Genomic DNA, 25,645 nt, shown 5'->3' with positions numbered 1-25,645 from the left:
CTAAGCCACCACTGACTGCCCAGGCCACACCCCCAACCAATGAAGTCAGAAAAGGAGGAGGTGGGGGGGTTGCCTGCTGGCTTCAGTGGTTTCAAGACAAGGTCTCAGTCTGTTGCCAAGACTGGAGTGCAGTAACAGGATCTCAGCTCACTGCAACCTCTGCCTCCTAGGCTCAGGTGATGCTCCCACCTCAGCCTCCCAAGGAGCTGGGACTAGAGGGGCGCACCACCATGCCTGGCTAATTTTTTTATTTTTTGTACAGATGGGGTTTTGCCACATTGCCCAAGTTGGTTTCGAACTCCTGAGCTCAAGTGATCCTCCCACCTCGGGCTCCCAAAGTGCTGGGATTACAGGCGTGAGCCACCGCACCCGGCCTCCTCAGTAGTTTTTAAAGCTCCCTAGTGATTCCAGTGCATGAGGGACAGGGGGCTTCCCATGGTTATGCAGAGGAGAGGAGGCCTCTAGAGAAGAAGTGGAAATGGGCCCCCAAGTTACTGTTTCTCCAGGCAGGGTCCACAAGCCACCTGCACCAGGGGTATCTGGACTTCAAGGCAACAACTTGGCTCCCTAGATGCCCCTACACCCCAGCCTGGGACCTAGGATGTCAGGCAGGCGTGGGAATCCGCATCTCCAAACTCCTTACAGATGCTCTTCCTGCCCGCCAATGGCAGAGCCTGCCAGAGCCCCTGCCTGGAGATAGGAGATCAGCCCCAAGACAGGAGGCCTGAGGGCTTGTGAAGGAGCAGGAGGACAGGGAGGCAAGCTCAGAGGGGCCTGGCTCCTGCACAGGCCGCAGTGGGTCTGCCTGATGTAGGTGCTTGGGGGGCAAACGGGGCCCCTGGGATGGGGGATGGGATGGAGAGCGTGCAGGTGGGAGATACGGGGAAGCAGGAAGGAGGAGACCGGCAGGGAGGAATGCAGGACACAGAACCCAGGAGTAAGATGCAGGGCTGTCCCAGAGGCCAGTGCATGCCCGGCTCTCACTTCCCTCAACTGGAGGAAGAGCCTCCGCACCCTTTCTGGCCATAGGGCAGGGGTTCTGGGCTCTGGTTCTCTGCCTGCCTGCCATCAGCATCCCCCTCCATGAAGGTTAAAGCACAGATGGTCAAACACCCCGAGTGGCTGACTCAGGGGTCTGGATGGGGTCTAAGACTCGCATTTCCCCAGGTATCCCGATGCTGCTGCTGGCCCAGGGACTGCACCCTGAGAGCTGCTGCCTGGAGAAGACAAAGCTGCCTCTGCGGGGAGCACCACGGACACCTTACAGGGTACCCATACCCTGAGCAGGGCACCCATACCCTGCCCACCCCAGCTAGTGCTCTCAAACTTCCAAACACATTTTTCCCTCTCTTTGGATGAGGGTTAAGACTGGAGAGCTGCTTCCTTGTCTTACGCTGCCAGACACAATGCTTCCATCCCTCAGTGCTTCTTGCCGCGGGCAGCGCCCTGACCTGACGTGGGATGCAGGGCTGAGGGGGCAAGTGCCCTGTGGGTGAAGCCCTCCTCTGCACTGAGAGGGCAGGTCCTGTGAGTTCTCTCTTTAAAGGCTCAAGGGAAGACTTCACTGAGAGACAGAGACTGGAGGTGGGGAGTGAATTAATTCAGCAATAAATAAGAAACAGCAAAGGTCCGCAAAAGAAAAGAAATGGGCGAAGGACAAGAAGGGTATTTTACAAAAGAAGTACAACCAACCACTAAATAGAAACAGTGATGAACTTCATGAGAAATAGGAATCACCCTGATTGGATGTCGCTCGTCCCTCACAGGGTGGCAAAGGTAAGAAATCCTGCCAAGGCTAGAGGATGGCAGGGCCGGACAGAAGGAAGGGCGAACTAGGAGTCCCCTAGAGAGTGAGTTAGCGACAGGGACCAAGAGCCTTTAAAAGGTGTGCTCTCCCATCTGCTGCTTCGAAGGCAGGAAGACTTTCTATGGAAATAAACAATGAGCAAAGATTTGTGCCAGGACATTTATCTCAGCGGGTCTTTCAAATATCAACAAATGGAAAGCAGAATACTATGTGACTGCATAATGATGGGATCGCAAGATGTTCAGCGAAGTGGAAAAATGTCCAGATATAGGAAGGAAAGTTTATCTGCAGCCTGAGGGGAGAGCCCATTCTATAGAAGTACATGACTGCTTATGGCCACAAATACGTAAAGAAAATCATCTGGAGGGACATGTGCCCAAAAGCTAACAGCGGTGTCATTGTAGGTGATTTTTTTTTTGCTTGGCTCATGCTTAAGTTTTTTTCTGTGAGAAGCAAACATGACTCATATTAAGAAAAAAGCCGTAAGGCTGGGAAAGCCCGGAAGGGCATTCCTGCAGAGGGAACAGTGTTCAGAGAATCAGAGCGCCTAAGAATAGGGCCTGACTGGAGGAGTGCGGGGGGTGCAGCAAGCGGGAAGAGGGGGCAAGCGCCGAGGGCTCTTGGGAGCCCCAGGCAGGGATGAGGACTTTAACCCGACCAGAGATACACAGCAAGACAGAAGCTGTGAACGGGGCTGCAGCCTGGTGGCTCCAGCATGACAGGCCGTCCATGAGGGTGGCAGGCTCATTCCTTCTGATCTCCCGAGGGACATATGGGGCCACCGTGGAGAGACCAGACACCAGGGCAGGGCTGCCCAGGAAGGCAGCGGGCAGGACCACTGGGTGCTGCAGTGGCCTCCTTAGCTGGTGTTTGTAGGTGGAACAGCCAACAACCAACCAACACCATATCCCCAACATAGGGACCAGGGCCAGGCCAGCCAGAAACAATCCAAGTCTTGAGGGCGGCACATGGGGCAGTCCCTTCCTCTCAGCCATCACCACGCCCCTCCTTCCTCCTGCCACCAGTGCCCAGCCCATGGCTGGCACTCAACCAGGATTTGCTGAATGATGATCTGCACGCTCCTCCTGCCCAGGACCACTCATTCATTCATTCCTTCCTTCACTCCGCAAACACCGACTGGCTATGTCTAGGGCTACAGAGACTAACAAAGCTCCTGCCTCCAGGAGCAATACCGATGTGCTGGACCAGAAAGCTCCAGCTCAGTGCCGGGTGGAAACCCCACAGTGCGGGTCGGCCCAGGTGCCATGGGAACCCACAGCGGAGCATCCGACACTTGGGCCAGGGGAGGCCTCCTTAAGCAAACAGGGCCAGGACGTGAATGGTTTGAGGAGGGGAGTGACAGGGACACATGCGGGCTGTCAAACAGGCCCCTCTGCTGCAGTGAGGAGAGTGGTCTTCAGGGAGCACAGGGGGCCAGTTAAGAGGCCAAAACGACGCACGGGCCACAGGCAGTGGTGTCCTGGGCTAGAATGGTGGCTGAGGAGAGAGGGGAAAGGGATGGACTGAAGAAACACCCAGGAGGACAAGAGCCAAGGACACTCCCAGATTTCTGAGCAGAGCTACCAAGTGGATGGTGGTGCCATCGGCTAAGGTGGGGACAACTGGAAACGAGCAGCTGGCTTTAGGGAGACTCAGGTCAGTTTGGAATATACTGCATTTGAGGGGCCAAGGGCATCTGGAGCTCAGGACAGCTTTCTGGTCAAAAAGGAGGTGGTAGACAAAGGGCAGCTGGGAGCCATGGAGTGACTCTGCCCATGCTGAATGTCGGCTTTGGAAGAAGAGGACAATGGCATAACCCTCTGGCATAATCCTCTGAGCATAAACCTCTGGCATAACCGGCTGAGTCAAAGGCTGGGGAAAGGTGCTAAAGACAGACAGCCTCAGGGGCAGTCAGACAGGTGGGAGGAGGTGGTGCTCCTGAAAGCCAATGGGAGAAGATGCTTCTGGAAGGAAGAGACAGGGAACAGGACAGTATGTGGGTGGGAGGCCAACACACACAGCAGTGGCTCTCACTCGGGGAGACTGCCTCCCAGGGGACATGCGGCAATGTAAGGACATTATTGGGTTTCACCACTGGGAAGTCACTGCTGGGACCACATGGGTGGAGGCCAGGATGCTGCTCAACACCTGCAGCGTCCAGCATGGTGTCCAGTCCCGACGTCAGGAGCATGGACGTGGAGGAACTCCAAGCTAGAGGAAGCTGGGAATCTGGAAGGAATTCCTTTCAAGACACTCGAAGCCCAGGAAAAGTGGGCACTTGGGAGAGCCTGAGGCTCTTGGGAAGCCGGGAAGGGAAGGGAAGGGTAGGAAGGATTGGAGTTGGAGAGCTGGAAATGCTGTCAGTTCCACTGCGAAGCGGGAGGTGTCATCCGCTGAGGGTGAAGTGGGTGGCTGGAGGCCTGAGGAGGGTAAACACAGGGAAATGGCTCCTGTGGGGCTCCGGGACACCCGTGTTGTAAGATAAGCTAGACCAGGCATCAGATTTGCCGGGGTGCTTGCCTGGCCGGGTGAGAGGCTATCCTGGGGGGCTGGAGAAAGCAGTTGGCTGGGAAGAGGGGTGGTGAGACCTAGGGCCACACCCTGGGCCCCGCCAGCAAAGAGGTTTGCCCACATTGGTGGCAGGCTGAGCAAAGCCAGGTTGCAGCATGTTCTCCATAAAGCTCCAGTCACTTGAAGAGCTGCTAGCAAGAGGCTGGGCCAAGATGAAAGCCCAGGCCCAGCCACTCCACAACTCCTGGTGTGCCAGTTACTAACTACTGTCCAAAGATAAGACAGAGCTCACCTCTGAACTGAAATAATTTCCAAATTACACTTTTGCAGACTTCACTGATTCTCAAAACCAGTTTTCTCCAGACTGAGCCAAATCTAGGTGTTCCTATTAGCATAGCTCACATTCCTGTGAAAACCACAAGGGAATAGACAAAGAAGTCAGGTTCCAGGAGAACGACTGCAAATTCCGTGGGAATGCTTGCAAAATCTCCAGTGCTCAGGAATATCAAGGAAAATTCCCTTCCACCACAAAGTCAGAGGAAAAAGGTGAGACTTGTTAGTGGCACAGGAGAATTTTTAAACCCTTCTCTTATTCAGGATGGTCTCCTGGAGCAGGAGAGAGATGCTGGCTTCTAGAACATTCTAACACTGCTTAAGTTTGTATACTGCGTAAAATCCCTATTGAGAAGGCGTTTATTAAATCAGACTCTTGGAGTTGGAAGGAGAGAAGGCTTTTGTATTCAGTGCCCGCATCTGAATTCCCTGTACAGCCGCCAGACAGGCTCTTTGGGAGTCACTGGGGGGTCAGGTGTCTTATGGTTACTGGGGAACTGTTGAAGATAAAGTGCATCGATGGGCACATTAGGTCCAACACATCGCTCTATGTTCATGTATGCTTGAAACGTTTCATAATAGAAACTTTTTTTAACTTTCATTTAATTTTTAAGACAGAGTCTCACTCTGTTGCCCAGACTGAAGTGCAGTGGCGCAATCTCAGCTCACCACAACCTCCGCCTCCCAGGTTCAAGTGATTCTCCTGCTTCAGCCTCCCGAGTAGCTGGGATCACAGGCATGCGCCACCATGCTTGGCTAACTTTTGTATTTTAGTAGAGATGAGGTTTTTCCATGTTGACCAGGCTGGTCTCAAACTCCTGACCTCAGGTGATCTGCCTGCCTTGGCCTCCCAAAGTGCTGAGATTACAGGCATGAGCCACTGTGCCCAGTGTTTAACTTTTAAATTAGTTCTCTTTTTTTTTTTTTTTTTTTGAGACGAAGTCTCACTATGTTGCCCACGCTCAAGTGTAGAAGACACTTTAGTACCAAGTGGTACTTAGTAAGGTGCAATCTCGGCTCACTGCAACCTCAACCCCCCGGACTCAAGCAATCCTCCTGCCTCAGCCCCCCAAGTAGCCAGGACCACAAATGCGGGCCACCACGCCTAGCTAAGTTTTTGTATTTTTTGTAGAAATGGGGTTTCACCATGTTGCCCAGGCTGGTCTTGAACTCCTGAGCAAGTGATCCTCCCACCTCGACCTCCCAAAGTGCTGGGATTACAGGTGTGAGTCACCATGCCTGGCCTGAAATGAGTTTTCAGTATAGGGAATCACAGTCCCCAAATCCAGGGTAGCAGCCACAGCCCGGAGAGGAATGGCCACTTCTTGGCTTCCTAAAAGCAGGGTGGAGACAGAAAGGAAGGCAGGGGGGTGGTGGCGGGTAGAGGGAGGAGGAGGAAGAGGGGGCACTGGGAGAGGAGGAGGAGGACAGCTCCACACATGGTCTGTCCGTAATTCTCTCCAGAGTCCTTGAAGCCACACTCTCAGAATGGAGGCCACTCTGTAAGGAGGGCCTTCACAGGTGCCAGGCCCTCTGCAAACACCTATGAGGTAGGGACCACCAGGATGTAGGAGCCACAATCTCCATATTCCGGATGGGGACACAGAGGCTTAGAAGTCCCACTGTGAGGGAGTGGAACATCAGGGCTTTTCAGCTGCCAGGAACCTGCCCCTCTGAGAGTTCAAGCTCAGCATGGTGCAGAAGTTCAAGTTGATGGCGTTGACAGTATACAGAGCAGCCCAAACATAATGAAGGGCTGTCCACGAGGTCGTCGGTGTTCTGCTGAACTGGGCCTGACCAAACGTGGGGGCCTGGACAGACAGGGGCGGGCCTGCCTGCGCCTGCCCTGGACAGTACACTCGCCGGGGTCCCTTCCACACATCGGACACAATTGACCTGCCCAGGCCAAGCCAGGTCAGGCTGTGGTTCTCCGGCCCCTTCCAGTTCTCAGAATGCCCTGTCTCTGGTTCCTTCCTCTCCTCGCAATGTCTTATTTTGTACACGCTCTCTGTCTTACAATGAATTTTTCCTCTTTTGGGAACTTATGTCTGATCTTATACAAGAGCAATGGACAAATGGAGTTTGAAATAAAAATGAAACTCCACAGCCATCGTTTCAAGGCTGTAGTCATCCTGCACTGAGGAATGCCAGAGTCACAGGCAGAAGAGACAATGCCCACCGGATGGCCACCAATACTAAATTACTAAAACGCCTCCATATGTTTACCTGCTACTTTATCCCGAATGAGTTTTGCAGATTCCACTTCGCCAATGCTGCTGAACAGGCTGCGCAACTCATCCTGGGTCATGTTCTGAGGGAGGTAGTTGACGATCAAATTCGTTCTCCCGATGTCACCCCTGCAGTCTTCGGCCATGTGGTCTTCATAACCATTAGACATTGTATTTTTCAAAAATCTACAAAGGAAAAAAGAGCAAGTAAACTCAAAATGTTCATACTGCAGTATATGAAGGCAAAACTAGAAACTGCATTTGCACTTAAACATTTTTCTTTCTTTCTTTTTGTTTATTTTTGAGACAGAGTCTCACTCCGTCACCCAGGCTGGAGTGCAGTGGCACAATCTCGGCTTACTGCAACCTCTGCATCCCCGGTTCAAGTGATTCTCCTACCTCAGCCTCCTGAGTAGCTGGGATTACAGGCGTCTGCCACAATGCCCAGCTAATTTTTGTATTTTTAGTAGAGATGGGGTTTCGTCGTGTTGGCCAGGCTGGTCTCGAACCCCTGACCTCAGATTATCCATCCACCTCAGCCTCCCAAAGTGCTGGGATTAGAGGCGTGAGCCCCTGGTTCTGGCCCTGCACTTAGAGATTCTTTTCTACACTGCACGTTAACTTACAGCCACATAAAAATCTGCACGTGGAGGTTTACAGCGGCTTCACTCATAATTGCCAAAACCTGGAAGCAACCAGGATCTCCTCCAATGGGTGAATGAATAAACAGACTTCATTCGTGTGGTTCAGCTGTACACAGGCACACTCTTTGATGATAAAAAGAAATGAGCTATTAAGCCACGTAAGACATTTAAAGGAACTTTAAATGTATATTGTTAAGTGAAGGAACACAGTATACTGTATGATTCCAACTCTATGACCTTCTGGAAAAGGCACACTATAGAGAAAAAGATCAGTGGTTGCCAGGGATGCAGGTCAGGGGTCGGGGGGACAACAAATAGTGGAACACAGGATTGTCAGGGTTTTAGGGCAGTGAAACTATTTTGCATGATACATAATGGTGGATGTGACAATACATGTTTGTCAAAACCCATAGAATGAACAATATACACAGTGAACTCTAATCTGAATTACGGGCTTTAGTTACTAATAATGTGTCAATATTGATTCACTAAGAATAACAGAGGTATCATGTGAATGTGAGATGCTAATAATGGGTGTGGTGGTGCCATCACAGCTCACCGCAGCCTTGAACTCCTGGGAGATCCTTAAGCAATCCTCTCACCTCAGCCTCCTGAGTAGTTGGGAATACAGGTATGCACCACCATGCCCAGCTAATTTTTAACACTTTTTGTAGAGATGGTATCTTGCCCAGGTTAATTTTGAACTCCTGGCCTCAAGTAATCCTTCCGTCTCACCCTCCCAAAGTGCTACAATTACGGGCATGAGCCACTGTGTCCGGCTTCTATTTTAAAAAAATTTTATTCAGTCAATACTTCATTGTAACGCTACGGAACGAGTGTTCTCCACTTCACAATTTTCCTGCAAACCTAAAACTGCTCTAAAAAATAGTCTATGGACACAAAACAGAACAACTCCAAGTTCACTAAGAGGGCTTTGAAGAGACCTACGAACAATTCCAGCACAATTTAAGATCCTGTAAGAAAGCCTTTGGGTTGTCTCTCAAGAGCATTCCAGATTTCCAGTTGCTTTCTCCCCATGTCCAGAGCCTGTGGGGTGTCCCTGAATCCCATCCCTGGACACTCTGCTGCTGAGGGGCGGGCAGGCAATGGTCCTCTGCATCTGTTTATTCCCAAAGATATAGTGACTGAGCTGGAAGGAGGTGAGGGTTTCTCTACCAGTCAGAGAACTTGGTCTTCACAGTTTGCAGGCTTTGAAAAGTCTTTCTCAGTTGCTGAAGTCTTTCCTTTCAGTGATAAACATCAGAGCCAGTGGTGACTTTGGAGAAGAGTCCAGATCAATGTGGCCAAGCATGCCGAGCCCACCCTGCTGAAAGTGCGCCACATGCTGGGCTCGCTTCTCAGAGGCCCCTCAATCCCTGCCTCTAAACACGCAGGTAGTCAACCCTGAGGATGGCCACCCGCCTGGAGGTCTCGGTGAGAGCCCACCACTTTCCCCAGATCCCTGTTGCTCAATTCTATGCTATGTTTGAACACCCAGTGCCCACGGTCACGCGCCTTTGGCCTTCTTTAAAAATAGCCTTGCCAGCAGTTACATAAAAATCTGAACACACTTCTCATGTGGAGATTTCCTACCTACTCCCTGAATCAACGCTGAGGGAAGAATTAGGTCTGGTTTCTTTCTTCCTGGTGGAAACATCCAGGTCTTCCCTACCCTCCTACTACTCTCAGACAATGAACAAAATCAGTACAATTTCCTAGCATTTCTTTTATTTGAGGATGTCCTATGCTCCCCGCTCTTTAAAAAGTAGGTTAGCATCAAAAGCCATAGAAAAAGAGACTGAAAAGTGAGACTCCATGAAATTAAAAACTTCTGTACAGCAAAAGGCATCATAGACCTAGACGAGGAGGAGTAGCCTGGAGAAAAGATTCACTGCATATTCTATTATTTAGACCCATGGTTTTCACCCCGGGCCATTCTGCCCCCCAGGGGACACTGGGCAATGTCTGGAGACATTTTTGGTTACTGTGACTTGGTCAGGGCCAGGGGTCGGCGGTGGGGGGTGCTACTGACATCTGGTGGGTAGAGGTCAGAGAGCTGTAAAGCATCCTTCAGGGCACAGGACAGCCCCACAACCAAGAATTATCTGACCCCAAATGTTAGTGCTGCCAAGGTTGGGAAAACTTGATTCGGAACATCTACAAATTGGTAAGGGATAAAAGAAGAGATGTACGGCCACTGCACTCCAGCCTGGGCGACAGAGCGAGACTCCGTCTCAAAAAAAAAAAAAAAAAGAAAAAAGAAGAGATGTAACCAAGAGCGAAGTAGGCAAAGGATGTGAGTGGCAATTTATAATAAAGGCCTGAAATTCAAATGGCTCATAAGTCCAGAAAAAGACACTGAACTTCGTCTTCATGAACAATGAGGAAAATGCAAAAGAAAACCGGATGCTACTTTCTGCCAGTCACATGGAATAAAATCCAGCGTAAGATCACCTGCTACTGATCTGAGTATGAGATGGTATAACCTGACTCACAACTGCAGGATCTTTCTACAGAAATAATCACTCAAGTGCAGGAGTTCAAGACCAGTCTGGACAACAACGTGAGACCCTGACTCTAACAAAAAATAAAATAATTTAGTGGGCATGGTGACCCGTGCCCATAGTTTCAGCTACTCGGGAGACAAAGGCAGGGAGGATTGCTTGAGTCCAGGAGATCAAGGCTGCCTGAGCCATGATGGCGCCACTGCACTCCAGCCTGGGCAACAGAGCAAGACCCTGTCTGAAAACAAAATGAAACAAAAGTGCAAGGCAGGCACTAACTGATGGTTCATAAGAGTGTAAAACTGGATAGAATTCCAAATATTCGTTAATAGGGAATGGGTAAATATCAACCTTCAGTAGCAGCTCGGGACCTACAGAGTTTAATCATGAGAAACTACACGTGTCTGTTACACCATCTGTGGCCATGAGATTTTAAAATAGATCACTGGCTCAAAAACAAACAAACAGACAAAAACATTTGCTGGAAGCTGATCCAAACAGACCACAAGGGTTAACTCTGAAGAATTAAAATGCACACTGAAGCATGTTCAAAATGTGATTCAAGCATTTCCCCTTCTTTCTTCTTTTACCCTTCCTTCTCCTCGCCCTTTCTCTGAGAGTTACACATATACTCTGCTTTTTCCCTCATTCTGTTTTCATGGACGGTGAGATGGACAATGGCTGCCCCAGGCTTACTGTCCACAGTGTGGTATCCTCTAGGCCTGGGAAAATTGGACTTTCTGAAACACACATCATGGCCTGTGGGACAAATCTGGCCCACTGCCTGTTGTTATAAATAAAGTTTTATTGGAACACGGCCTGTCTCATTTGTTTATGTATTGTCTGTCTATAGATAGTTTTGTACCACAATAACAGAGTTTAGTAGCAGCAACCGTATGGCCGAAAAAGCTGAGAATATTTACCATCTGGCTCTTCACACACAAAAAAACTGCCGACCTCTGTTTTAAAATGTAAAAATATAAAATTTCTAGGAGAAAAATCTTTGTGGCATTGGGCTGGGCAAAGATTTCTCAGACACAATACCAAAAGCCCACTTCATTTAAAAAAAAAAAAAAAGGATAAACTGGATATTATCAAAATTTAAAACTTTTGCTCTGTGAAAGATACTGCTAAGAGAAGTAAAATCCACCAACTGGAGTAAACATTTGCAAAAAGGACTTGTAGTTAGAACACCTTTTTTTTTTTTTGAGTCAAAGTCTCACTCCACTGCCCAGGCTGAAGTGCACTGCCATAAGCATAGCTCACTGCAGCTATAAACTCTTGGGTTCAAGCAATCCTCCTGCCTCAGCCTTCTGGCTAATATTTTATTTTTTGTGGAGATGGGGTCTCACTATGTTGCTATGTTGCCCACACTGGTCTCGAATTACTGGTATCAAGTGATCCTCCCATCTCAGCCTCTCACAGTGTTAGAATTATAGGGGTGAGCCACTTCACCCAACCGAGAACACTTTTTGTTTTTTTTTTTTTTGAGATGGAGTCTCGCTCTGTCGCCCAGCTTGGAGTGTAATGGTGTGATCTCCGCTCACCGCAAGCTCCACCTCCCAGGTTCACGCCATTCTCCTGCCTTAGCCTCCCGAGTAGCTGGGAGTACAGGCACCCACCATAAGGCCCAGCTAATTTTTTGTATTTTTAATGGAGACAGGGTTTCACCGTGTTAGCCAGGATGGTCTAGATCTCCTGACCTCGTGATCTGCCCGCCTCGGCCTCCCAAAGTCCTGGGATTACAGGTGTGAGCCACCGCGCCTGGCCCAGAACACTTTCTTTTAAGCTCTCAAAACATAAGCAGGCCAGTGTGGTGGCTCACGCCTGGAATTCCAGTACTTTGGGAGGCCAGGGTGGGTGGATCACCTGAGGTCAGGAGTTTGAGACAAGTCCGGCCAACATAGTGAAACCCCATCTCTACAAAAATAAAACAACAAAAAAAATTAGCAAGGCGTGATGGTGGGCATCTGTAATCTCAGTTACTGGGGAGGCTGAGGCAGGAGAATCGCTTGAACTCAGGACGCAGAGGTTGCAATGAGCCGAGATCGCGCCACTGCATTCCAACCTGGGCAATAGGGCCAGACTCTGTCTCCAAAGAAAAACAAAACAAAACAAAACAAAACCCAAAAACAACATAATGAGCAAACAACCTGGTTTCAAAAATGGCAAAAGATTTGAACAGACGCTACACCAAAGAATATATATGGATGGCAGACAGGCACATGAAAAGATGCTCAACGTCATTAGTCAACTTAAAACCACATCGAGACACCACTACCAACCTATTAGAATGGCTAAAACAAAATAAAACAAAAACAACCAACAACAACAAAACAATATCAAGTGCTGGCAGGGATGTGGAGAAGCCAGAATATTCATGCACTGCTGGTGGGAATGCAAAAATGTGAAATGTGACAGCCACTTTGGAAAACAGATTGGCAGTTTCTTATGGTGAAATATACACTTAGCATGGGATCCAGCAATCCTACTCCTAGTATTAAGGCAATAGAAAGGAAAATCTATGTTCACACAAAAATCTGTATATAAATGTGTAGAGTGGCATTATTCATAATCATCCAAAACTACAACAACCCAAATATTCTTTAAGCCATTCATGGATAAACTGGGATATACCATACAACAGACTACTACTAGGCAATAAAAGGTACCACCAATTCATGCTACTTGTGTGAATCTCAAATACATCTTGCCACATCATTTCTGTGCCTACCTGGAAAAGGCAAAACCATAGGGATGGATCTGCGGTCGATGGGGTTAGGGAGTGAGGGGAAAAGTTGATTACACAGGGATAGGAGGAGGGAGTATTTCTGTTTGGGGGAGAGCGAACTTTCCAATCTTTATTATGGTGGTAATCAAACAACTTTATCCATTTGTCAAAACGCAGAGAACTCTACTCCAAAGAATGAATTTTCCTACATGCAAATTTAAAAATAAATTGTCTGAGTGTGGCGACTCATGCCTTTAATCCCAGGGCTTTCGGAGGCCAACATGGGAGGACTGCTTGAACCTGGAGTTCGAGACTGGCCTGGGCAGCACAGAAAGATGCCATCATTACAAAAAAAAAAAAAATTAAAATTACCCAGGAATGGTGATGCATGCCTGTATGCAATCCCAGCTAATCGGGGGCTTGGTCAGGAGGATCACTACAGCCTGGGAGGTCAATGCTGCAGTTAGCTATGATTGCACCACTGCAGTCCACCCTGGGTGACAGACTGAGATCCTGCCTCAAAAACAACAACAAAACCACAATAAAAATAAATTTTAAAAGGTTTAAAAAGAGAACTTCTGCTTTGTGGCCCTGTTCCTCCTGACATTCTGAGTCAAGGCTGAGCAGCCCCGGCAGGTCAAGTTCTTGGTCAACGAGCAACAAGGGAGAAACCAACAGCCTGCACCCCCAAGCAGTTTCATGGTGTTTCCGGGCCCCCACCCCACTCTCTGGAGGCCCTTTGCTTGACCTTCTCCAAGTCTGCATCATCAATCCCGGGCCAAATCAGCTTCTGTCCCACAAACTCCAACCGCGACCGGGCCTGTCACCACTCAATTATCAATGACTCCCAAGTTGTAGCTGCCTCTGGCTCTCAAGGTGCAAGGCCTGCACTGTCCCGCAATCAAGATGCTCACCTCTCTGATCTTCCCTGTCAGTGGTCACCACGCACTGAGGCTCAGACGTCACGCGATGATGCTCACAGTCAGGCGTGCTGTTAATAAGTGTCAGGGCCAGGCCTCAAGTTGTCATGACAGTGCAACTGTCATATTGGCAAGGCCCTTCACGATCGGACCTAGGTGGTTCTCCAGTCTCAGTCGCCACCCTCCCTTCCCGCTCACTCCAGCTTCTTGCCAATATGCTACAGGCCTCTGTTTTGGCTGTTCCCTCTGCAGGGCACAACTGTCCTCTCCTTCACTTCCCAGCTCATTTTTCAAAATTAATATACATATTTTTAAAGAGTGGGGGTCTCACTATGTTGCCCAGGCTGGTCTTGAACTCCCAAGCTCAAGTGATCCTCCTACCTTGGCCTCCCAAAGTGTTGGGATTGCAGGTGTGAGCCATCACGCCTGGCCTCCCAGCTCACTTTTATTTTTACTTATTTATTTTTCTTTTGAGACAGGGTCTTTCTCTGCTGCCAAACTGGAGTGCAGTGGCACAATCACGGCTCACTGCAGCCTCGAACTGCCTCAGTTTCCCAAGTAGCTGGGACTACCGGTGTGTGCCACCATACCCGGCTGATTTTTAAATTTTTTATAGAGACAAGGGTCTCATTTTGTTGCCCATGCTGGCTTCAAGTCATCCTCCCACCTGGGCCTCCCAAAGTGCTGGGATTATAGGTGAGAGTCACTATACCAGGCTGGCTCATCTTTAAAAAGCTACCTTCCTGGCCCGGTGTGGTGACTCACGCCTGTAATCGCAGCACTTTGGGAGGCTGAGGCAGGCGGATCACCTGAGGTCAGGAGCTTGAGACCAGCATGGCCAACATAGCGAAACCCCATCTATACTAAAAATACAAAAATTAGCTGGGTGTGATGGTACATACCTGTAGTCCCAGCTACTCAGGAGGCTGAGACAGGAGACTCACTTGAACCCGGGAGGCAGAGGTCGCAGTGAGTCAAGATCATACCACTGTACTCCAGCCCAGGCAAGAAAGTGAGACTGTCTCAAAACAAACAAACAAACAAAAAACCACCTCCCCAAGGACAACGGGTTACTCTAGTTCTCAGCGCCTCCATGCCATTGCTGTAAACCTTCATTACTGTCCAAACCACTCCTATCATTATTTGCTTTACACTCAACGACCAGTGTCAATGGTGAGAACCTTGAGGGCCCAGGTTATATCATTGCCATTTAAGAGTCCCCAGGCAAACCCAGGGCGTGTCACACAGCAGGACAGGCGGCTGCTGGCTCTCAGACAGGCTGGAGTGCAGAGGCATGATCACGGCTCACTGCAGCCCTGGCCTCCTGGGCTCAGGTGATCCTCCCACCTAAGCCTCCCAAGTACCTAGGACTGCATAGTGATGCGCACCTGCATCACTATGCAGTCCTACTAAGTCCTCTATGTAGTTCTGATTAAGCTTTTTTATGTTTTGTAGAGAGGGGGGTCTTGCTTTGTCACCCAGGCTGGAATGCAATGGTGTGGTCTTGGCTCACTGTAACCTCCACCTCCTGGGTTCAAGCAATTCTCCGGCTTCAGCCTCCCGAGTATCTGGGATTACAGGCACCTGCCACCATGCCTGGCTAATTTTTGTATTTTTAGTAGAGATGGGGTTTCACCATGTTGGCCAGGCTGCTCTCGCACTCCTGACCTGAGGCAATCTGCCCACCTTGGCCTCCCAAAGTGCTGGAATTACAGGCATGAGCCATCACACCCGGCTGCTTTTTTATGTTTTGTAGAGCGGGGGGGGGGGGGGGGGGGTGGTCTTACTATGTTGCCCAGGCTGGTCTTTAACTCCTGACCTCAAGTGATCCTCCCACCTCAGCCTCCCAAGCACTGGGCTTAGAGGCGTGCCTGACCTCAGGGAGAAGTATTGGCTGGATGATCTCTGAAGGTTTTTGACTCCAATGCACTATTTTAAACAATCCTGGTTGTCTACGTGACACCACTGATGTTGTTCACATCCGTAGATCATCTAGCACATATCCAGGGGAGAGAGATGTGTGCATCTTTATGTGTAACAGAAAAAGAGGCTGTTTCCACCAGGCATGTATGAGAATCGCTTTCATTGCATCATGATGGAGCAGGTATTCTAAACCACTTGAGCCAGAGCAAAACTAGAACAGTCAAATCTATCTTCAGGCTCAATCTTGACACTTCACACATCATCTGATAGGGCTTGGACCCAGTAATTGTTAAGGTCCTTTCCAGATGCAACATTCTGAGTCTTCAAGGTAAAAAAGGCTTAGGTCATTCAGGAAATGCTCTGCTGCCAGAGAAAACCTAAAGCACCACCTGACCCAGTTATAACTGCCACGCAACGCGAGGTCTCAGGTGGACACAGCACCGGCTTCTTCCAGGCCCCTGCCCATGGCCCACAGAAGGGCAGGATGCCTGGCTGGAGCAGCTCCAGCTAAGTGACAATTCCCTATCAGCCAGGCTGAGAAGCCCGGGGCAGGAGCAGGTCAGGTGCGGCTGGCCTATGGCCCAGTCCAGGCACCCCACAGCCCTGCTAAGAGCTCTGGCTTCTTTCTGGCTGGTCAAGGCCAAAGGCCACTGCAGGGATCTCGCACGGAAGTGCAAAGCGACAGGGAATGGCAGGAAAAAACCCTGGACTCTGGAGTCTGGAGTCTGGCAGGCCCGAGCTGGGCACTAAGTCTCCTGCTCACCGGCTGAACTACTATGCAGAAGTCGCTCCCCCTTCCCAGAGCTTCAGCTTCCTCCACTGGGGATGTCACCCCCTGCTCCACAGCGCCTGGTACAGTGAGTACCTGTCTCTAGTCCCACTTCATGAACAAAATCAAGGTGAACGTATGTCTCCCCAACCTCCCTGTCTGCAGCTACAAACACCTTCATCTCCTCTCCTCCTGCCCTTGCCCTCTCTTCAAACCGCCTCCGCCCCCTGAATTACTTCGTTTGGTGGCACAGCCCCACCTGTCCCCCAAGCCACCTCTCTCTCTCCCTTGGACCTAATCAAGCACCATGTCCTGCCAGTTTAACACGTGAGATCTCTCACTGTCCTGCCACCTCTCTGCCACCATCCCCATACAGATTCCCGTCACCTCCTCCTAGACAGACTCCTAAGTGGGATTTCAAACTCAGTGTCTCTAAACCCAGCTTCATCTTCTCCCGCCTAGTCACTCCCCTTCCTTGAGTCTGCCTGTTTCTGTTCATGATGACATGAGTCTGGCCATCGAGTTGTTCAGGATTGTTCCCTCTCCTGTGATTCCTTCCCCTGACATAAATGTCTTGCTGTGAAAAAAAAAAAAATTTTTTTTTTTTTTTTTAGAGATGGGATCTCACTCTGTTGCCCAGGATGGTCTTGAACTCCTGGCCTTGAGCAATCCTCCACCTTGGCCTCCCAAGTTGTCGGGGTTACAGGTGTGAGCCACTACACCCAGCCACAGATGTCTGTCTGACAGGTACCTGGATCCAGTCACTTCTGAGTGGTCTGCCAATCTTTCCTTTCCCTGGCACAGACAAAATAGCAACCACGTGCCAGGCACAGAGCATAGCATCAGGCATACAAAACAAAGAAGCAGTCCCAGTCCTGACCCTCAAGCGGTTCAGCCATTACGGGGCCACCTCAGTACTGCAATAGCCCATGACTAGTTTCTCCTTGTCTCCCCCCAGCCTCTCCACCAGGGTGAGCAGTGAACTAAAACTGCTCAGTAGCCACCCTCTGGCCTAGCCGCAGAGTAACAGCCAAGCCCTCTGCCCACCGGCCACCTGAGCACTCCTGCCACGACTACCCACTTCATCCTTCTTGCCCCTAAAGAACCCACGTGGTTCTTTGAACACACGATATTCTCTGAACACTGCGATGTTCCACCTCCGGTCTTCGCTGTATCCTACAAAGCCCCACCCCATTGTCTTTGCCTGGGTAACTCCTCCCCACCGCTACTGCCTCCTCTCCTCCAGGAAGCATTCTGGGCTCTCCTGTGCCCATCCAGGTCCCTCTTCTGGGCTTCCACATCAGCCAGGGCATCACTCTCACCACACTCATCAGAGTGGGCTGAGATGACCTACACACATCATGCACACTCTCCAGAGCCTAGCGTGGGCCAGGACACAGCAGCGGAGCAGGGAGAGTCGTTCAGAGGCGGGAGCGAACCTCACTTCCCTCCCACAGGCTGGCTTCCGTCGGTCTTCCCCTGACCCACAGCTCGGGTTGGCCGCACCGCCTCGCTACTGCCACCTAGGGGCGCCAGTCGGGCGCTGCGCTTCTCTTGCCATTCAGCCTTGAATTCGATTCAATAAACTGAACGGGATGGGAACACTAAAGAGGGAACAGTTGATTCCGGTCGGGGGGAGGAAGAGTGGCAGTCAGACGAGACTTCAAACGGCCAGTGAGCTCTGGGCTGAGCCATGGAGCCTGAGCAACGGATCTCCAGGTGGAAGAGATCTGTCTCCAGGTGGAGGCTGCAACAGGCAGGGAGGGTTAGAGTTTGGCGTCTACATGCAGGGGCAGGGAGCGTTTGGGTGTGAAGGAACTGGTACTCCAAACTAAGGGCTTCTAACTTTATCTTTTAAGCCACGAAAGAGGTCAAGAAAACGTCTTTTTTCTGCCCAAAGATTTTAAATCAGAAGGGACACAATTAGATGTGCATTTACAGAACAGAACTCCTGCTGGAGTGTGGAAAGGGGAAGAGATGGGAAGCCGCGAGTGAGAGAGGCAATACATTTTCATAATTTCTTGTTTTTTTCATAAACAAACAGTTTTTTCATAATTCTCATTTCTTTTACTTGAAATAGCAACATGGGCTGGGTGCGGTGTCTCACGCCTGTAATCCCAGGACTTTAGGAGGCCAAGGCAGATGGATCTCCTGAGGTCAGGAGTTCAAGACCAGCCTGCTCAATAAGGCGAAATCCTGTCTCTATTAAAAATACAAAAAATTAGCCGTGCGTTGTGGCGGCCGCCTGTAATCCCAGCTACTCGGGAGGCTGAGGCAGGAGAATCGCTTGAACTCGGGAGGCAAAGGTTGCAGTGAGCCGAGATGGCACAACTGCACTCCAGCCTGGGCTACAAGGGTGAAACTGTGTCTCCAAAAAGAAAAAAAAAAAAAAAAAAGCACCATGATCTCAGACTCAACACATCCAAACTGAAACTCTGTCTGCTCAAAACCAATGCGTCAACATAAACAGTATTATTTCCTTCCACATTTGGAGACGTTCACGTATCTCAACCTCTTTGTGGGCCTTGAAGTTGCAGAATTTGATAACAGATCCCAGCACAAAACTTTGCACACAGAAAATACTTGATGACAACTGAGTGGAGTGTCCTGGAGCCTTGCGATTATGGGAGCAATACAACCGGGTGGTTAAGAGTAAGGGTTTTGAATCAGAGTTCAAACCCTGGCGCAGCCACTTTAGTGCATGAGACTGGTCATATGAAGTGACCCATCTAAGCCTCAGTTTCTTCATCTCTAAAATGGAAATTAATGGAAATTATAACATCATCCGCCTCAAGGACTGGAGACAAACGTCCACAAAGTGTCGAGCTCATAGTAAATCCTCAATAAATACTGGTGGTTATGTATAACATCATTTATTCAGTGCCTACCAGGTACAGACCACGCACAACGCAACAGGCTTCTCAACCCCTTCAATCTGCACCACACTTTTGTCCTTCCCATTTTACAGATAAGAAAACTAAGGCTCAACAGAGTCAAGCTTGTTCGAGGTCTTGGGAGCATCTCCCAGGGCATTAGAACTTTTGGAGGAAGGGATTTAGTTCAGTAATGGTTCTCACCTGCGTGTATGAGAGAGTGGAAGAGACCCCTCCCCCGCAACCCGGGACATCTGGCAATGTTTGGAGATCTTGTTGATCCTCACGACTTGGGGGATGGGGATACTGCTGGCATCTAGTGGGTAGAGGCCAGGAATACGGCTCAACTTCCTACATTGCACAGGGAAGGCCCCCACCCACAACCAAAAACTATCTGACCCCGAACATCAGTAGTGCTAACGTTGAGAAACCCTTCTCTAGCCAGGTCACTCTCCTGATCTTCCCACTTCTGGCCATCCGGATCTTAGATGAACACTTTCCAGCAAGGGGGCTCAGTCCCACCACGGGAAGCCCGTACAGAAGTTGTGCAGAAGTTCTTCCCCACCTGCCCTGCACACAGTAGGGACCAAAACCCATTTTAACAAGCCCGGCAGCCCAGAGCACCGGAAAAGGAAGGAAGGGCATCCATCCCCCATTGTTAAACTGTGTGCAGTTTGTGTTTCCAACAGACACACACACATATTTTACAAATCCTAACGTCCCACGCCCCACAAACAGCTTTGTTAGAGATGGCGCTCAAAAAAAGATGCAGTTTAGATTTTTTTTCCCCCCCCAGGACTCCCGTGTATCTACTGAAGGGTTTGCACACTTCTCAAAGGACCTCGCACCGGCCGCGGTGCTCTGACAACGACCACAAAAGAATCTGTGGGATTTCCCGGGGGAGCGAGCCCGTGGGCCGTGACCTCTGCGGGCTCAAAGCGTTCCCCGCGCTCCCCCCGCCGCTGGCCCCACTCTCCCGCCCCCGGAGCCCGGGCTTCCAAGGCGACCTGGGCCCCCGGCCGTGCAGCCCGGCCCCCCGGCGCATGCCCACGCCGTATCCCCCCTCGCCCGTCCCTCGAGGCGCCAGAGGAATCCGGCCCCAGGGCCTGTTGCCGGCGCCTACACCGGCCCGCCCCGACCCGCCCGCCGCGGCCCCAGCGCGCGTCCCCTCCCGCGGTCCGGCGCGGCCTGGGCCTCGGCCGGTGCAGGCCCGCGGGCGCCCCGCGGCCAGGCCAGGCGAGCTCAGGCCTGCCGCGGCCTACCCCGTCGGGCGCCGCCGAAGGCCCCCCACCGCCTCACCTGGACGCGGGCGGGCGGGCCCGGGGCTGCTCCGGGGCGGGCGGGAGGCGGCGGCGGCGCGGCGCTAACGGCTCCGCTCGGCCTCGGTAGCGGTGGCGGCGGTGGCGGCGACGGCGACGGCGGCAGCGGCTCCTCCTCAGCGCGCACGACCCGCTCCGGCCCGCGGACCGGACACGCCCCCCCGGCGCGCGCGCCCATTGGTCGGCGTCCGCCACGTCGCGCTGCTCATTGGCCGTCGTGGCTGTCGCGGCACCCCGGGGCGCGCGGGAGAGGCGGGACTTCCGGTCGGCGCCGCCTGCGAAGGACTCCGCGGCCGGCGGAGACGCGGGCAGCCAGCGATGGCCGCGGAGGGGGCGGACTGGGTTCCGGCCCTCGGAGGCTGACGGAAGGCGGTGGCTGAGTAGCGGCGCCTCTGGTTGAGCGCTCGCCGTATGTCCCGCACCTGTGTGACCTGCCGCCGCCGCCCAGTAAGGTAGGAACGGTCAGCGCGCCGGGGTTACGCGTACAAAACCTAGGTTCGAATCCCGGCCCCGACGTTTCCTCACGTAGTGCGGTTGGGCAGGAGCTGACGTCACCTTGCCGGGCCTCAGTTTCCTTTTCTGGTGCGCTGAGGAGGCGGGGCATGGAACGTGGTCAGAGCACCATCGGTGCTGGCTCTTTGAGCAAGCCAGTTCCCGAAGGCTCAGCCTCTCATTCATTCATTAAAATGTCATTGAGCGCCTACTGTGTGTCAGTCACTGTATGGGCAGTGAGCAGAAAAAAAATACCTGGTCTTATTGGGCTAACATTCTAAGCCAGCGCTGACCTAGAATGCCCTAGTAGAAATACATACAACCTACATGTTTAATTTTTTTATGCTTTAATTTTTTAAATAAAGATGGGCTCTGGCTCTGTTGCCCAGGCTGGTCTGGAACTCCTGGACTCAAGTGATTCTCCTGCGTCCGCCTCACAAAGAGCTGGGATTACAGGCATGCTTGCACTCTGCCTAATTTTGTTTTTCTTTTTTTTTGTGTGTGTGTGATCTGAAAATAATAATCTTTTTATTTTTATTTATTTATTTGAGAAGGAGTCTTGCTGTGTCACCAGGCTGGAGTGCAGTGGCGTGATCTCGGCTCACTGCAACCTCCGCTTCCCGGGTTCAAGCGATTCTCCTGCCTCAGCCTCCTGAGTAGCAGGGACTACAGGCGCGTGCCACCACAACCAGCTAATTTTTGTATTTTTAGGAGTGACGGGGTTTCACGGTGTTGGCCAGGATGGTCTCTCTCTCTTGACCTCCTGATCCGCCCACCTCGGCCTCCCAAAGTGCTGGGATTACAGGCGTGAGCCACCATCTGGCCTAGAAAAGCTTTTTACAGATTGGGTCTCACTGTGTTGCCCAGGCTGGAGTACAGTGGCTGTTCACAGGTACAATCATCCCACAGGTTTAACTCCTGACCTCAAGCAGTCCTCCTGCCTCAGGCTCCCAAGTAGCTGGGATTATAGGCATGTGCCACCACACCTAGCTCAATTAAATGTTAAATTTAACATTTAATTGTTATATTTTATGGTAGCTAGCATTCTGGATCATCACGGTGCAATAGAAATATAAGCAAAGCAGGCCAGGCACAGTGGCTCATGCCTGTAATCCCAGCACTTTGGGAGGCCAAGGCAGGCAGATCACGAGGTCAGGAGTTCAAGACCAGCCTGGCCAACATGGTAAACCCCCATCTCTACTAAAAATACAAAAATTAGCTGGGCGTGGTGGCGGGTATCCGTAATCCCAGCTAATCGGGAGGCTGAGGCAGGAGAATCGCTTGAAACTGGAAGGCAGAGGTTGCAGTGAGCCAAGATCCTGCCTCTGCACTCCAGCCTAGGTGAAAGAGGGAAATTCCATCTCAAAAAAAAAAAGAAGTATAAGCAAGCCACAGATTTGTCAGCGAGGTATGTAATTTAAATTAATTAAATTGTTAGCCATATTTAAAAATAAGTAAAAAGAAACAGGTGATGTTAATTGTAATGTGTTTTATTTAACTCAGTATGTTGAATATGTTATTATTTAAACATGTAGTCAATATTTTAAAATACAGGATATTTTGTATCTATTATCTTTCCAAAACACAAGATACTTTGTGTGTCCTTTTTCTTTCCTGCATGCTTTTTTTTTTTTTTTTTGGAAACAGAGTCTCACTCTGTTGCCCAGCCTGGAATGCAGTGGTGGGATCTCGGCTCACTTCAACCTTCCCCTCCCGGGTTCAAGCAATTCTCCTGCCTCAGCCTCCCTCCCAAGTAACTGGGATCACAGGCACCCGTGACCACACCCCGCTATTTTTTTTTTTTTTTTTTTTGAGACGAATCTCTCTCTGTCTCACCCAAGCTGGAGTGTAGTGGCAGCATCTCAGCTCACTGCAACTTCTGCTTCCCAGGTTCAAAGTGATTCTTCTGCCTCAGCCTCCCCGAGTAGCTGGGATTACAGGCGTGTGCCACCACACCCAGCTAATTTTTGTATTTTTGGTAGAGATGGGGTTTTACCTTGTTGGTCAGGCCGGTCTCGAACTCCTGATGTTAGGTGATCTGCCTGCCTCGCCCTCCCAAAGTGCCGGAATTACAGCCTAATTTTTGTATTTTTAGTAGAGATGAGGTTTCACCATGTTGCCCTGCTTGGTTTTGTTTGTTTGTTTGTTTGGAGACAGAGTCTCACTCTGTTGCCCAGGCTGGAGTGCAGTGGCACGATCTTTGCTCACTGCAACCTCTGCCTCCTGGGTTCAAATGATTCTCCTGCCTCAGCCTTCCGAGTAGCTGAGATTACAGACATTTGCCACCATGCCCGGCTAATTTTTTGTATTTTTAGTAGAGATGGGGTTTCACCATGTTGCCCAGGCTGGCCTCGAACTCCTTACTTCAAGTGATCCACCCGCCCTGGCCTCCCATAGTGCTGGTATTACAGGTATGAGCCACCGCGCTCGGCTGCTGCCTGCTTTGGAAATCTAGTATGTATTTTATACTCCACAGCACAGCACAGCACAGCACCGCACATCTCAAGTCGGACTGGCTGCCTGCTTTGGAAATCTAGTATGTATTTTATACTCCACAGCACAGCACAGCACCGCACCGCACATCTCAAGTCGGACTGGCTGCATTTCAAGAGCTCAGCCATCACACATTACCAGTCGCTACTGCATCAGACTGTGCAGTGCTGGATGGGGAGTCAGAAGAGAAACCAGGTGATTTCCATGTCAAGTGAACAGGCTAAGAAAAGCAAATTAGGGAAAGAGCACAGGGAATGTGGAAGTTGCTGTTTGAAAGAGGATGGTTGAGAAGGTTGAAGAGATGTCATTTGCAGAGGGACCCAAAGGAGGTGAGAGCGCTGAACGAATAGTTACATTCTTCGTTGTCTGCCACAGTGCTGTCCAGAAGAACTTCCCACAATAATGGGCATGTTCCGTATCAGCACCGTCCAATTCAGTAGCCCCTGGCTCCGTGGGGTTTTCTTTCTTTCTGTTCTTCTTTTCTTTCTTTCTTTCCTTTTTCTCTTTCTTTTTTTTTTTTTTTTTTTATATGGAGTCTCACTGTCTTACCCAGGCTGGAGTGCAGTGGTGTGATCTTAGCTCACTGCAAACTCCGCCTCCTGGGTTTAAGCGATTCTCTTGCCTCAGCCTCCCAAGTAGCTGGAACTACAGGCGTGCACCACCACGCCTGGCTAATGTTTATATATATTTTTTGTTTTGTTTTGTTTTTGTTTTGTCTGAGGCAGAGTCTCGTCCTGTCGCCCAGGCTGGAGTGCAGTAGCACGATCTCGGCTCACTGCAAGCTCCGCCTCCCAGGTTCACTCCATTCTCCTGCGTCAGCCTCCCAAGTAGCTGGGACTACAGGCGCCCGCTACCACGCCCAGCTAATTTTTTCTTGTATTTTTAGTAGAGATGGGGTTTCACCATGTTAACCAGGATGGTCTGTATCTCCTGACCTCGTGATCTGACGGCCTTGGCCTCCCAAAGTGCTGGGATTACAGGCGTGAGCCACAGTGTCCGGCCTATATTTATATTTTTATTTATTATTATTATCATCATTATTATTTTTTTGAGACGGAATCTTGCACTATCACCCAGGCTGGAGTGCAGTGGTGTGATCTCGGCTCACTGCAACCTCTGCCTCCCGGGTTCAAGTGATTCTCGTGCCTCAGCCTCCCAAGTAGCTGGGACCGCCTGCCACCACACCTGACTAACTTTTTTTGTATTTTTAGTGGAAACAGGATTTCACCATGTTGGCCAGGCCAGTCTTGAACTCCCAACTTCAGGTGATCCACCAACCTCGGCCTCCCAAAGTGCTGGGATTACAGGCATGAGCCACTGCATCTGACCTGCATATGTGTTTTGTGGGGTGTTTTTTTTTTTGCACTTGGCATATGGCTGGTACCATTAAAGAACTGACTTTCTGGCCAGACAACAGCAGCTTATGCCTGTAATCTCAAGCACTTTGGGAAGCCGAAGTGGGAGGATCACTTGGGGCCAGGAGTTCCAGACCAGCCTGGGCAACATAGCAAGCCCCTATCTCTACCAAAGAAAAAAAAAAAATAGCCAGGTGATATGGTGTGGGCCTTTAGTCTCGGCTACTTGAAAGGCTGAGGTGAGAGGATTTCTCGAGCTCAGTAGTTCGACACTGCAGTGAGTTGTGATCATGCCACAACACTTCAGCCTGGGCAACAAAGCAAAACCCCATGTCAAAAAACAAAAACAAACAAAAAAAAACTGAGCATAAGTTTTTAATTAATTCAAATGTAAATAACCACATAGAGTTAGTGGCTCCTGTAGTGGACGGCATAGGGTTAGTACAGTGGTGACAAGTTCTCTGAATTAAGTGGGTCCTTCATGGCAAATGCTTTATGGACATCCTCCTGTGAAATCCTAGAAATAGGCTGGGCAGGGTGGCTGATGCCTATAATCCCAGCACTTTGGGAGGCCGAGGCAGGCGGATCACGAGGTCAGCAGTTCAAGACAAGTCTAGCCAACATAGTGAAACCCCATCTCTACTAAAAATACAAAAATTAGCCAGGCATGGTAGCAGGCGCCTGTAATCCCAGCTACTCAGGAGGCTGAGGCAGGAGAATCGCTTGAACCCAGGAGTTGGAGG

At 50.4% G+C, this 25,645-nt stretch overlaps 3 protein-coding genes across 6 annotated transcripts in view; 1 reads left to right on the top strand and 2 right to left on the bottom strand.

The window, feature by feature from the left end:
- Positions 1-25,645, bottom strand: part of TIMM44 (translocase of inner mitochondrial membrane 44) — a 108,293-nt gene that overhangs the window by 63,248 nt on the left and 19,400 nt on the right. The window lies entirely within an intron of this gene.
- ELAVL1 (ELAV like RNA binding protein 1) overlaps positions 1-25,645 on the bottom strand; it is a 49,659-nt gene that overhangs the window by 23,003 nt on the left and 1,011 nt on the right. The window contains exons 2-3 of the mRNA XM_050770829.1: positions 20,543-20,715; positions 6,878-7,065 (exon numbers count right to left, since the gene is read on the bottom strand). Of these exons, the coding sequence (XP_050626786.1) occupies positions 6,878-7,049 (172 nt within the window). The 5' untranslated portion in view covers positions 7,050-7,065; positions 20,543-20,715. The remainder of the gene's footprint in view (positions 1-6,877; positions 7,066-20,542; positions 20,716-25,645) is intronic.
- Positions 20,804-25,645, top strand: part of CCL25 (C-C motif chemokine ligand 25) — a 49,533-nt gene continuing 44,691 nt past the window's right edge. For 3 of the 4 annotated variants that reach the window (XM_050770888.1, XM_050770890.1, XM_050770887.1), the window contains exon 1: positions 20,804-21,014. The gene's annotated coding sequence lies outside the window, so the exon portion shown is untranslated. Of the gene's footprint in view, positions 21,024-25,645 lie in introns of all 4 variants that reach the window. The other variant, XM_050770889.1, reaches the window with a different exon arrangement.

Source organism: Macaca thibetana, chromosome 19 (assembly GCF_024542745.1).
Source record: "Macaca thibetana thibetana isolate TM-01 chromosome 19, ASM2454274v1, whole genome shotgun sequence".
NCBI classification, from domain to species: Eukaryota; Metazoa; Chordata; class Mammalia; order Primates; family Cercopithecidae; genus Macaca; species Macaca thibetana.
The sequence above is the reverse complement of the archived record's forward strand: the minus strand, read 5'-3'. Positions and strand labels throughout refer to the sequence as shown.